Raw genomic sequence first — 13,947 nt, 5'->3', positions numbered from 1 at the left:
ATTGAACACCCCCCATCTGTGGCCTTTGAAGGGTGCACCTGAACTGCCCAGAGTGTAAACCTTGGTGAAAATGTGGTCTTTCCAGTTTGGGGAGAAAGTACAGAGCAGAGTTAGGATTTTTTGTGCCTGGGGCAGCTTCCAGGAGCTCCCTTCCTCGCTCCCCCTCCTGCTCCCCAGCCCAGCCTCCTCTCCTGCGGGGCAGGGTGTTTTGGGTTTCTGGCCACTCACCGCCCACCCCTGGGGTACCTCTTCCATAGGGCTTCCCCTGCCCGCTGCCAATGGGAGACTGCTTGTCTGTGGGGCCGGCCCCCTGATGATGCTCACGCCTGGTCCGTCTCCCCAGAAGCCCCTCCCCTGTAGTGCCCTACTAGTGCTTGAATAGCTGTGGCCACAGGGAGCTTGCTCCCTCCTGAGATAGATGCTAACTTCTAGAAGTCAGCAGCTACCCCTGGCCTCTGCTTGCTTTAGCAAGGGGTCGTCGGGCCGGAGCTGGGTCCTCCCCGGTAGGAGGACGTCATGAGGTCTTGGTGAGAGCACTGTGTGCACAGCTGTGTGGGGTCTGTGTCTGGGGAGAGGATCCATTTATCAGAGAGCCCTGGGGTCCTCAAAAGGTAGAGAATCACAGTGTGGAATTTCAGCTCCGCCTACTCGGGCCGGTCATGCCTTGGCTGGGTGAGTGGGGACGAGCCAGGGGACCTGGCCGCGGGGAACCTCAGCGGTCTGGGCGCCTCAGCAGTCTGGGCGCCGTAAACCTCACTGGCGGAACGGGATGGCTGGTGATCCTTGCTCTGGGTGACCGGGAACAGCATGGCAATGATGAATGGGAATGTGCTCCTGCCTGTCACCCTGGGTGTGCTGTGGGGTGTCTCTGTTGGTGGTGGCTTTGCCTGCCTGTGTCGCTGTGTCCTCCAGACCCCGCATATGACCCTGTTTGCAGTGAAGGCCCCCCCGCCTCTGGTCCTCATGGATTCTTCCTCTGAAGGTTCTGGACCCTCCCCAGTCTGGGCATCCTCTCCTGCCCTCACTGTGCTCTAGAGCTGGCCGGCTCTCGAGTCTCAGATGATGCCCAGCTCTGGCCGGGCCGTTGGCGGGGGGTGTCCCTCTTCGCTCCCTGGGGCCTCTAGCTGGGGATGGGGACCGACACCCTTCGGGACAGTCCCCCTTTTCCTTCCCCTTCTCCCGGGGCAGAGGTAACAGACCTCCTTAACGCTGGGGTGCGGGAGGCGGGTGGGGTGCGGGAACCAGATGTGCAGGACCCCTGCTGTGTGCCGGCCCCGGCCCCGGCAAGGGCCAGGAGGGCTCTGAGCCGGGCAGGTGGACCCGCGGCGTGCTGGGAGCGCCTCCGGTGAGAAGCTGGGAAAACAGGAAAAGTCCCATTTCTTAATGATTAAAAACTTATTAGTGAAGTAAATATACACAGAAAAGTAATGTATGTTTGTGGACCAAACACACCCACGCGCCCAGCGCACAAGTGGTCCAGTGTGCAGAGGCCTCGAGGCTGCTGTTGAACTTGGCTGTGTGGGCACCCCTCCGGGTCTCCTCTTCCCCATCCGCAGACCGGGTGCAATGCTCTCCATAGCCCAGGCCCCTCACGGGCTCCCCAGGACACTTGCAGGGGAGCCTACACGGCTCTGCATGTCGTGGGTGACCTGCAGGGACCTGGTGGCCTGTGACGATGAAGGTTCTTTCCTCTCTGTCTGCGTCTGCTTGGGGCAGGGAAGGGCAGGGAGGTCTGGGGACAGAGGTCTTTTGTGGCCGTCTCCGCACAGGACGTCGGGATGCCTGGCTCGCGTGTAGCTGCACTGCCCCTGTCCGATTTTTACAAGCGTCCCTCCCTGCCTTGTGACGTCGTGATGCCAGGTGCTGGCGGCAGGGGTGGAGCCCCAAGGGGGTCCTGCCCTCCAGCTCTCCTGGTGTCTCCCATGTCCTCAGGGGCATGGCCCGGGTTGGAGCCCGGCACTGGCTGTGGTAGCCTCTCAGCCCCGCCGCGGCACATGGTGCTGTCGAAGGGGTATGAGCTGAGGGGTAGCACTCCGGAGTGGGAAACCGAGGCCACAGTGCCAGGAAGGGGCCTGGGTTGGGACAACGGGTCCGGGAACTGTAAGGGAATCTTAAGGCCCAGCCAGGACTGTGCCCTGACGTCCCCTTCTCTTGCATCAGGCTGATGTGACTTCTCTGTAGCCCCTAGAGGCGCCGGGTGGCCTGGCCGCGGCATCCTGGTGTGAGGGGGCAGGCGTGGCAGGAGGAGTCCCCTGGGGTAATGCCTGCCACGCCCAGGGGAGCAGGAGGAAGGAGCAGAGGGGCCGGGGTGCGGGGGTGGGGGCCAGGAGCTCTCGAGGCCCGTGGCCCCCTATGCCGCGCCGTGGGACCCCCGACTCAGGGCCGGTCCTCACCTATCGCTTCCCCCCGCCCCCCGCAGCCTCGCCTCTCCTGCTGTTCGCCAACCGCCGGGACGTGCGGCTGGTGGACGCCGGCGGAGTCAAGCTGGAGTCCACCATCGTGGTCAGCGGGCTGGAGGATGCGGCCGCCGTGGACTTCCAGTTCTCCAAGGGAGCCGTGTACTGGACGGACGTGAGCGAGGAAGCCATCAAGCAGACCTACCTGAACCAGACGGGGGTCGCCGTGCAGAACGTGGTCATCTCCGGCCTGGTGTCCCCCGACGGCCTGGCCTGCGACTGGGTCGGCAAGAAGCTGTACTGGACGGACTCGGAGACCAACCGCATCGAGGTGGCCGACCTCAACGGGACGTCGCGGAAGGTCCTCTTCTGGCAGGACCTCGACCAGCCACGGGCCATCGCCTTGGACCCCGCTCACGGGTAAGCCCAGCTGCCTTTCTCCTTGGCGGGGGTCCGGGGGTCCCTGGTTTCCCTCTTGAATTGACTTAAGCCCAAGCAGCTTTTTCAGAGCAAACCTGGCCATCTTGAAAGGAGTTTGCCCTTTGGAACCTGGTGTTGGGAACCGTTCCCCCTTAAAAGGCCGTGCTTCGGTTTCTGTTTGAAACCGGCTGCGTCCAAGGCTCCCGAGGTGAATCACGAGGCCTCTGTTGTGTGTGTGATGGTGTCCGAGGCGGTCAGACCCTCCCGCAGGCTGAATCTGTGCCTTCCACACCTTTCTAACGACATTTGCTGAAAACGGTTATAAAAGGTGGAGGTCCTTGTCCGGAAGTGGAACTGGCCGGGCGGATTGTCTCTCTGGCCTCTTCTGGAAGCCCTCTGCTCCCCCATCTAGCTGAGCTCACCGTGACCCATGAAGGCTCAGGGCCCAGCCCTGAGTTCCAGGTGGGACTGTGGGAGCGGCAGTGAAGCTAGGCACATCCTGGGGTCTGAAGGCTGGGTGGGAGGGACCGATCATGGGGAGGTGGCCGATGGCACGGCCCAGCCTGGCCGGGCCCATTCTAGGCTTTTCCGAGTGGGAGCAGTTCGCTCTGTCACCCCTCCGCGCTCGGTCCCCTCTTCCCACAGCCTGGGAGTGACACAGACTTACCTGGGTGGCAGGTGTCCGGCTACCTGGTGGCGGCAGCCGACCCACGGCTGTGTGTGTCTGGTTCTCTGTTGCTTCGGTGGTCAGAGGTGGATGGCTCCCGGACATCTTGAACAGGAACACAGTAGGACCCCTGGGTTCTGCTCCTGATGCCGCCTGCTTGCCCTGGTCCCGGCGGTGCCTTCTCTTCCTGGTCAGCCCGCCCCAGGTGGGTGGAGCAGGGGCCAGGAGGTGGAGGCCTGTCTCACCGAGGCTGGTGTTTGGATAGCTGGGGAACAGGGCGAAGGGGTGCTGTGGTGGGCGAGTACCCCGCCTGACAGTGTGCTGACTTAGCAAACGCCCCCACCCCCGGCTCTCGTGTCCTCCATGCACACACACACGGGGTCAGGGATGGTCTGGGGTTTATCGTCCAGGAGTCAGACCAGACAGGCCTGATGCATCTACCCCAGCGGAGCCCCCCCAGCCCAAGCCTCCTGGGGGGCCAAACTCAACAGTGACTTCCCTCAGGCCCCGCTTGCGCCCCCCTTCCAAGCAGGCTGAGCTGCCAGGGGCCAGGCTGACCTTCCAGGATGTTCCCTATTTCTGACCTCTCCCATACTGCGGCGTGACCCCAGGACTCCTGGAATCCGACCACCCTTCAGGAGGTGGTGGCTGGCATGGGCTGAGTCTCCCCAGCTTAGAGGGGACATTGTCAGTGTTGGGAGAGGCTAAGGGGCGCTGCCTCGAGGCCCTTGCAATGCACTGGAGGGACCATAAGCAGATAGTATGTCCCAGAGGGACGTGTGCCACGGAGGAGAATAACATGGGGCCTGAGGACAAAGAGGGTGAGGCGAGGGGCTTCCTGTCGTAGGTTAGGAGACTAAGAACAAGTGGATGATATTTGAGCAGAGACCTAAGCCGATGAGAGTGAGAGCCATGTGGCCATCCGGGGGATGAATATTCCAGGCAGTGCAAGTGGCCAGTGCAAAGGCCCTGGGGTAGGAGGAGGCTTGGCCTGTTGGTGGGGCTGTAATGAAGTGAAGGGGAGAATGGAGGACACAGAGCAGGGGAAAGGGTAGGTCCTGTTTAGAGTGGAAGAGTTGCGGGGTGGGGGCTTCCTCTGACCGTTGGAGTGAGGGTGGACTTTGGAGTGGGAGCCGGGGGTCTTTTGCGGCTGTCACCATGGTCTGGTGATAGAAGGTGGGGGCATGGATCAGGAAGCTAATGGGCTCTGGGTGAGAAGTGGCCAGATTCGGGATCAGAACCACACAGGTTTGCTGGTTCTTTGCATGTGGGTTAGAGACAAAGGCAAGAAGCAAGGGCCACGCACTGCTGTCCTGTGCCTCAGTGTCCCCATCTGTACAGGGTGGGACCATGTCCCATGTCATGCAGAAAATGCCAAGAACACTTAGCAGCTTCAGTGAGTCTTAGTTGTTGAAACACCAAAGATACTCCTCGTGCACTACCTCAAATACAGCCTCTGTGTCTGTGCCCATGCGTCGTCTTTCTTCCTCATGACCTTTCTTCCTCATGATCTCTCCCTTGTGACAAACCATTGGTTGGTTGGGAGGGGTTTGTGCTCAGCGGGGAGGCTCTGGGTTCTTGGTTGGGGAGGTGCTTGGCACTTGGTGGAGAGGTGCTCGGTGGGAGGTGCTTGGCGCTTGGTGGGGAGCGATCTTCTCCATGTTCATGTCCAGGCTGGTCTTGCTTGTACCATCACTGGGAGTCAGTCATTCTCTAGCTCGGGCTTTTCTTACTAAATGTTTGAAATCTTTTCTGATCTTGCCTCTGAATTCTTTCCAACACCCCCAGCCCCTAGGGCAAAGTTGACTTTGGTGTTGATGCCCTGGGAAGGGCTTCCGAACTGGCTCCCGCCACGCGTCCCCTGTGGTGAAGGTTTGGGATGCCCATTCCGTCCCATTGGGCACAGGTAGCAAAGTAAGCATCCAGACAGGGTTAAGGGAAGCCACCACCCTCCCCAGGGTCAAGGGCCCCTGGGTGGGGCAGAACCAGTCCTGGGGAGGGCCCTCTGGCCCCAAGTACCGGGAGCCCAGTACCAGGAGCTGGAGAGACACCAGCCCAGTGCTTGAGGGGAGGCCCAGGCTGGCATTAGCCAGCAAGGGGCTGCAGTCACTCCCAGTCTAAAGCTAAAGCCAGGCTGAAACCCAACCCCTTCTTTAAAATGCAAAATGGTCCTTCCCTAAAATAACACACAGCCAGACCCACAACCGCACAAAGACCAGGCAGCCCTGCTTTCCTGTGCTTTCCTTCGGAAGTGGATTCCCCCCGTGGAACATGGCTGGGCCTGCGGCAGCATTCAGGATTTTACAAAAGCACATCCACGCCAGCGAGTCTCTGGGAACGGCGTGGCTCACAAACTCCCCATTTAAGGAAACCAGCGGGCCTCTGTTATGAAACCCTGGGGAAGGAATTTGAATTATGCTCCTTGCAGAGGTCCAGAGCCTTCACATTTCCCAGCCTTTCTCGCCGGCCGCGGGACAGCATCTAGGGAGGTTACGAGCGGATGGCTCTGAGATCGATTCTCCTGATATCTTCTCGGGGGATGGCGGGAGGGCTGGCTCCTTCCGCGCTGCTGGGGGGCGGGACGGGCACTGGGAAGGAGGGTGTCTCCAGCAGGCCGGCCGGAGCCTTTGCTGAGCTGGCGGACAGCACCTATCCGCCCGGGGCTGCTGGCCCAGGGGATAGTCCCCCGACGGCCTGGCCCTGGCCTCACCCAGAGAGCCATGGAGTGCTCCCTGAGCTGCTGGCACGAGCCTGGGGCAGGTCCGCCTCCCAGAGCCTCAGTTTTCCCATCTGTCCAGTGGGAAGAGAGATTCCTGCTCCGCCTGTGTCTGCCAAGTGCTCACCAGCTGCGGAGGAGAGAGTGAAGGAGAGGCCTCTGCGTGCGGGTGCTTTCTTCTCCTGTCGGTCCCCACTTGGGTGGGAAAGCAGGGGGCTCGGTGACAGGAACCTCGCTGCCACGTGGGCAGGAGGCTGCCTTTGGCATGGCTCAGGGACCTGTCCCAGCTCCTCCTGCAGATCGTCCTGGCATCGGCTCAGAATGACACCCCCCCAGGAAGGCTGTATGGCTTCACCCGTGGGGTGGTGCCTCCGGCACCCACACCTCCCATGGTCGCAGGGGGCTCTCTGGACGAGCACCCGTGAGAGGCAGGGTGGGGCTTGTTGTCCCCATGCCCCTGGCGAGTGTGCCGGCCCCTGGCCCACATCAGCGGCTCAGAATTTGCTGAGAGGGAGGAGATCCCACCTGGGAAGAAATAGAGCCCAGAGCAGTGGGCGACTTACCAAGTTGGAGAGAAGCAGCTCGAAGTGAAGAGAGTGGTCTGTGGACCGGGAACTAGGATGCCCGAGAAGGGACAGTGCACGGTCTACCCCACTGGATTTGCACTATCCGCGGGCCTCCTAGCGTGGCACAGGTGGGGCAGGGAGCTCCCTGCCTTCCCAGGTCACAGTTCCAGGCAGACTCCCTGTGGCCTGGCATGGGGAGTGGACGAGCCTTTAAAGCAGTCCCTGAGGCCAAGGGTTATGGGATTTGCTGATTAGCCATGACCCACCCGTGCCCACCCGCCCTGGTGGGGCGGGGGGTAAGACTGCACCGTGGGGAAAGACCACTCGTGGGAGTGGGGCTTCTCCAAGGGAAACTGGACACTGTCCTCCTTGTCAGCAGGGAGGCACGGGCGGACCAAATAAAGCAGGTCTGCCACCCGCGTGTCCCATGGCTCATCCACGTCCGACCGGAACCTGAGGGGCCTGTGTCCTCCAGGCAGGTGTGCCTCTGAGCTGCCCCCAGGAACCCAGGCCCGGCTTCGAGGAGCACGCTGGGTTTTCGCCTCCCCGGGGAGCTAGACGTGTTCTCTGGGTGCCGGCAGGGTTTGAACCTGTCACCCCAGATGCCTGGTGTCACTGCACATCGTGTCCACCTACTTGGTGGGCTATCACATAAGGAAGCCTTTCAGGAGGGGCTTCAGGGTGTGAGGGGCCTGCCCCTTCCTAGCCGCTGGAGGGTGGGGAAGGGCAGGGGTGAATCACCCACAAGCCCCTCCGGCCGGAACTGCAGTCACGCCCACCTGTGTGGGGTTTTTTTTAATAGACTCTATTTTTTGTTTTTGTTAAACAAAACCCCTGGGCAGCCCCTCATCTTTTCCTAGTCTCTGTAGTTCTGCCTTTTCCAGAATGTCCTGTGGTTGGAGTCACACCGTACCTAACCCTTCCAGACTGGCTCTTTGTCTTAGTAATAAACATCTAAGATTCCTCCTTGGCTTAATGCCTCATTTTTTTAATGTGCCGAACACTCTCCCTCCCTACATATTTTTAATTGGCTTTAGCAGTTCATTTGCATCATTTTCGTAGGAGCAAAAAAATCAGAAAGAACTCAAACGTCGAACTAGCGGCATGTAACTAATTTACGATATCCTATCGCCATTAAGAGAACAAAGAGGTTTTCTATTAGTAGAAAGAGGGGATACTCAGAGGGGATCGCTGGGGACAAGTTGGAATAGCATATTTTGGTTCGCCAACGTGGTTTAAGAATTAATATGTTCCTAACTGCTTAGGAGACCAATCGGAAGCGAGACTAGCCCAGCCCCTAAGCACTGGTTACCTCTAGTGGGCGAGATTTGGGGACGATTTCTCGGTCTCCGTCTAACACGTTTGCATTCGTGTAGACAGAAGACAGACACAAAGCAGCCCCGGGCTAGCCTTCCCTGCTCGTGCTCTGCCCCCTCGTTAGGTACATGTACTGGACAGACTGGGGCGAGACACCTCGAATCGAGCGAGCAGGCATGGACGGCAGTACCCGGAAAATCATCGTGGACTCCGACATCTACTGGCCCAACGGGCTGACCATCGACTTGGAGGAGCAGAAGCTCTACTGGGCCGACGCCAAGCTCAGCTTCATCCACCGTGCCAACCTGGATGGCTCGTTCCGGTAAGTGCCTGCCCGCGCGGGGGTCCCCACCTTTCCCTGTGCTCCCCAGCCCCCCGCTAAGGTCCGGGCTGGATGTTGGCAGGTGACCCTTCTTAACTCAGACCCGGGGTCTTGTATCTGAAACCCTGGGGACCTGAGGAGTTCTGGGCTCTTCAGAACTTAACACAGTGGTGAGTGCACACAGGGCGTCAGACTCCACCCCGAGCGAGGTCTGGGAGGGCACCTGCCATCCGCCATGTGACTATGTCCGCGGCAAAACACAGAATAGTCATTCCGAGCGGGGTCGGAAGACGAAAAACAGCCCCACATCCGCACACGGTTTTTGCACCAAAGGAGTCACAGAAGTCTTGCCATTTTCAAAGTTGTTTTGGGTTTCAGAATGGTGGAGAAGGGATTGTGGACCTCAAACCCAGGGGTCCAGCAGGGTTGTAAAGAGTAGACCATACCCCCTTCCTCTCATCACCAAGTACGCGTCCTGAGGACAGGAGTAAGGCTGGTCTTGGGGTTCACTGCATTCCGCAGTCTTGCCAGAGGACCTCACACCTAATACTTGCTCAGTAAAATGAGTTAAATGAGTGAGCTATGAAGGGTTTTTCACTCGTTAGGTAATTGCTTGTAGAGCTTTCTGGTCGGCTTAGCTTAACAGCCCTCTACGTCGTCATGCTGTAACCACAGAGACGTGCCTTCTGTGCACAGGGCTTTGTTTATTTTCATGTACTGAATTTGTGCCGGGTCTTGGGCAATCCTCCTGGAGGACAGACCCTGCTTCTGCTCGGTGGAGTTCCTGAACCAGGCGGGGAGGTAGTGGGTGCCGGTGTCGTGGGCTGCGGTCATGCGGCATGGGGAGGACTCGGCTGGATCTCTGCACACACAGGCAGATGACGAGGCTGACAGATCTGAGGGTGTTAGCAGGTTTGCCACGTTTTATCCAGGCCTGCGTACTAGTTTATCTGTTGCTGTGTACCAAAATACCCCCAAGCCTGGCCACCTAAATCAGCAAATAGGGTTTTTTCTTGTGGGGAAAGAGTGTCAGGAATTAGGCGTGGTTTAGCTGACTTAGCTCAGAGTGTGCCCTGTGGTTATAGTCAAGCTCCTGGCAGGGGCTGTGGTCATCCGAAGGCTTGACCGACGCTGGAGGACCACTCTGATGGCTGTTGGTAGGAGGCCTCAGTTCCTCCTTGACCTCTGCTGACCATGTCCAGCTGGTTTGAAACATTCTAGCCCATTGTCTCTGTGAGCACAGACTGGCCTGGGGCTTGGGTGGAGACTTGGAAAGTGTGGCAGCCTGGGGAGATGTGGTCCTTGGCTGTTGTGAGGGGAGTGTTGGAGGCTGGAAAGGCTGCAGTCTGTGGGTGCCTGGTGGAGGGATCGTGACAGCCAGCAGGGATGGTGGTGGCACTTACGACATGAAAATGGTGATGGTGGTGATGGCTGTGATGGTGGTGAAAACGATGATGGTGATGGTGGTGATGATGATGGAGGTGATGGTGGTGATGATGGCGAAGGCGATGATGGTGATGGTGGTAATGATGGTGACGATGGTCGTGATGATGGTAATGATGGTGATGGTGGTGATGCAGTGATGGTGATGTGATTGTGATGATGGTGACGATGGTGACAATGGTGGTGATGATGGTGACTATGGTGACAGTGATGGTGGTGACGGTGATGATTATGGTGACGATGGTGGGAGTGATGGTGATGATGGTGGTGATGGTGGTGATGATTATGGTAACAATGATGGTGATGATGGTGTTGATGGCGAGGGTGGTGGTGGTGACAATGTTGGTGATGGTGATGATTATGGTGACAATGATGGTGACGATTGTGATGGTGATAGTGATAGTGGGACGGAGGGGATTTGAGGGGTAACAGCTGAGGGGCTGAGGGGCTCGGGGTTCTCCTGAGGATAATGGGAATGGTTGGGAAAGAGATGGAGGCTGTAGTTGAATAACATTCTAAGCGTGCTGCATAGCACGGAATTATTCACTTAACATAATGGTTCATTCTGTGTTCCATGCATTTCTCTCAATAGTTTATTTTAAAAAGTAACATCAAGGGAATGCCTGGGTGGTTTAGTCAGTTAAGTGTCTGCCTTTGGCTCAGGTCATGGTCCTAGAGGCCCAGAATGGAGTCCCACGAGGGGCTCCCTGCTCAGCGGGGAGCCTGCTTCTCCCTCTGCCTACTGCTCCTCCTGCTTGTGCTGTCTCTCTGACAAATACGTAAGAATCTTTAAAGGTGGGCAGCTGGGTGGCAGTTGGTTGGGTGGCTGCTTTCGGCTCAGGTCATGGTCCTGGAGTCCTGGGATCAAGTCCCACATCAGGCCCCCGGCTCTGTGCAGAGTCTGCTTCTCCCTCTCACCTTCTCCCCGCTTGTGCTTTCTCTCACTGTCTCTCTCTCAAATAAATAAAATCTTGAAAAAAAAAAAGATCTTAAAAGGTGATGTCAAGAAGACAAAAAGGGGGCAGCATTGGGTCAGGTCTGGGAAGAGCAGGGCATGTGGCTTTAAGTTGTTTAGTAACCCCTTGTACGTGTTGCTGTCTCCACGGTGTCGGTGTCGGTGTGTCGGTGTCGTGTTGGGGCGGGGGGTGGTGCTGGGGACCAGCCCCCTGCAGCCGTCCCCCACCAAGGAGCCTGGAGGCAGGGAGGGTCATTAAACTGGATAATCACCCCCCCCACCAGGTGTCAAATTCTGAATCAGAACCAGCATCCATAATCGAATTAAAAACTAGTTCTCGGTTTGCTGAACATTATAAATACATAGAAAAGAGCTGCTTTCCCTTGCATTGTTATCAAATTCAGTGTAGCCTGATCCTATAAATGACAGCAAGGAGCAGGCGCATTTGGTCCAGTCTGTAAGCTGTCGAAACATCAGGGCAGAGCAGGCGCGCTGGTCTCCAGTTCCTTGCGATGTCAGCCGCGGCTTCCCGCTTGCCATTTTTCTTCCTCCTTTTTCCCCTGGGGAGCACTTTGCCACCAGCCAGTGTTCTCGAAACAGGTCCGGAGGGGAGGCCCGTGGCTCTGGGAGGGACGGCAGGGGGCTGGCGGCATCTGGGAAGTGCCCCCCACGCACCGGGACGGTTCCCAGGATCCCTGCCCCGCTGTGTCCTACTGTCCTGTGTGATGTGGTGTCCTACTGTCCTGTGTGATGTGAGTGGGTCCACAGGGACCGGGGAGGGTGTTTCGAAGCCGGGAGTGCGCAGGGCGCTGGGGAATCTGCTGACGGCTCCCTGCCCTGCCCTCACACCCCTGCAGGCAGAAGGTCGTGGAGGGCAGCCTGACGCACCCCTTTGCGCTGACGCTCTCTGGGGACACTCTGTACTGGACGGACTGGCAGACCCGCTCCATCCACGCCTGTAACAAGAGGACCGGAGAGAAGAGGAAGGAGATCCTCAGCGCCCTCTACTCGCCCATGGACATTCAAGTGCTCAGCCCGGAGCGGCAGCCTTACTGTAAGCGCGGCGCTGGGGGTGGCTGGCGGCTTCCCTCGGCTGAGGCCCCCAGGCTGGGGGCGCCGACCGCAGCAGCGGCAGAGAGGAGGTGCTGGTAGACGGGCGGGAGGGGTTTTCAGAGTGCAGGGCTAGGCTGGGGGGCAGCGGCGGGTGGGGACCCCCACTGCGCCGTCCGCTCTGTGCAGGCGGCAGAGGGACTCCCGAGGAAGGTCGCTTTTTTCCAGAAGATGCATAGTCAGCGAGGAATGATCTGCTGTGAATCGAGGCTCTCAGCCTGGGGTCCCCAGAGGGTGGTGGCTGGGGTCCTTGTTGGTGACGAGTGGGCTCAGGGCTCCGGTGACAGGCAGCCAGCAGGGTCCTTGGGCACCAGGGTGCTGTAGAAGTTTCTTGCTTTGAACTTACCAGTGAGGGGCCCAAAGGGGGCAACCGTTGTCAGTGCCAAAGGCAAGGGCGGGTTCTTGGCAATTGTGTTTTGTTGAGAACATCTTGGTCCTTAGCTCCACGCTTGGGGCGGCCCACACCCGGAAGGCAGCATGAGGGAGAGGAGAGACACCACCCCAGAAATCTCCAGTTGATGGGGGTGGTTCATAGTCTACATTTTGGGGTACCGCCCCCCCAGCCTGCCCCGGGCAGAGTGAAATGCCAGCAGTGTTTGGGTCTGTTGGTGTTGGATGTAGACGGGCTTGGGAGACTGCAAAGGGTTGCCGGCAGCACCGGCAGCATCTGGGCCTGGCCACCAAGTGCTTGTGCCGATCCCGTGGGGTCCAAGCTCATCACCGAGATTAGACAGGCCTCTGGTCCAGGAGCCTCCAGTCCATACTGCACGGGCAGGTCCTGTTGGGGAAGGCCAAGGGTGGCCTTCATGGAGGAGGTGTTGTCTGAGGGGCCCTGAGGAAGAGTGGGTTTTTGACTGTAGAAGGGGGGGAGGGGCAGAGCAGGGAGGAAGCCCCCACCAGGACGGTGCGTGGGGCGGGAGTGGGGTCAAGGGCCCTGCGGCTCGAGCCTTCCCTCACTCTGCCCCGTCTTCCCCAGTCCACACGCGGTGTGCAGAGGACAACGGCGGCTGCTCCCACCTGTGCCTGCTGTCCCCGAGGGAGCCTTTCTACACGTGCGCCTGCCCCACCGGTGTGCAGCTCCATGACAACGGCAAGACGTGCAAGGCAGGTGAGATGGGGCGCCGGCTGGGGGCTGGCCTGGTGGGGGGCGGGTGTCGGGAGTGAGCCCCGGGGCAGCGCCCCGTCCTGCCTGCAGCGAGGGTTTCACGCGATCTGGGCTCCCACCTGCTGGGACCGGGGTCTGATCTGGGTTCTGCTGCCCGGCGGGCCTGTCACCGGGCTCGGGGACTCCGGTTCTGGTCCGTCGGGTGAGCTTGCAGGGGTCCGCCTGCACGCCGTGAGGTTGGCCCAGATGCTCGCTGTCGCGAACTGCCACACGGAAACCATGGGGACTGGAAGAATGACGTCTGTGCGGGAGGACCCCGTGAGCCGGGAGGCGCCCCACAATCCGGCGCGGGGCACTGTGGTCTCGTCCGCATTGATACGGTCTTCACGCCCCATAGCCCGCCCCCTGGAAGTTGGGGCCGGAGGCACAGGCTCGATGGGAGAAAGCCTCGCGCAGCCGCCGGCCCGCCCCACGCACAGGGTTTTCCTTTGTTTCACGAGCTCGTCGCTTCTTTGTTCCCCTCCCGAGGTCGCAGCACCGGCTCTTCGAGGACGCGCGCTCGATGCGTCACCCCCTCGTCTGGGGCGCTGTCTGGGGCTCTCCTTGCCGGGGGTCGGCTTCCGAGCGTGCCCGTCCGGAAAGGACTGCGGCTAGGACGCAGCCGTCGCTGGGGATGTCCCGGGCCCAGGGCAGCTGGCTGGCCCCGAGGGCCCCGGACCGGCTGGCAAGGGCTAGTGAGGCGTCAGGGAGCGGCCACCCCTGGGCCGGCCGCCGTTGTGGGAAGGGAAGGAAAGGGAGGCCAGGGCTTCCCTGGGGACCTTGGGGCGGCGGAGGGGGGGGGGGGGGGGTTCCCAAAACCGGGAGCCCCGTTTTTTTTTTTTTTTTTTTTTTTTTTTATTTTTTTTTTTTCTTGTTTTTTTTTTTTTTTTT

General features: G+C 59.4%; 1 protein-coding gene across 1 annotated transcript in view; it reads left to right on the top strand.

Annotated features, from left to right (window-relative positions):
- Positions 1-13,947, top strand: part of LRP5 (LDL receptor related protein 5) — a gene marked incomplete at its 3' end in the record, with an annotated part of 100,113 nt that overhangs the window by 24,210 nt on the left and 61,956 nt on the right. Inside the window, exons 2-5 of the mRNA XM_059386908.1 lie at positions 2,420-2,816; positions 8,207-8,404; positions 11,660-11,856; positions 12,889-13,020. Of these exons, the coding sequence (XP_059242891.1) occupies positions 2,420-2,816; positions 8,207-8,404; positions 11,660-11,856; positions 12,889-13,020 (924 nt within the window). The remainder of the gene's footprint in view (positions 1-2,419; positions 2,817-8,206; positions 8,405-11,659; positions 11,857-12,888; positions 13,021-13,947) is intronic.

This window comes from Mustela nigripes, chromosome 1, assembly GCF_022355385.1.
Source record: "Mustela nigripes isolate SB6536 chromosome 1, MUSNIG.SB6536, whole genome shotgun sequence".
Taxonomy (NCBI): domain Eukaryota; kingdom Metazoa; phylum Chordata; class Mammalia; order Carnivora; family Mustelidae; genus Mustela; species Mustela nigripes.
Note: the sequence above shows the minus strand (reverse complement) of the source record. Positions and strands in the feature narration are given on the sequence as shown.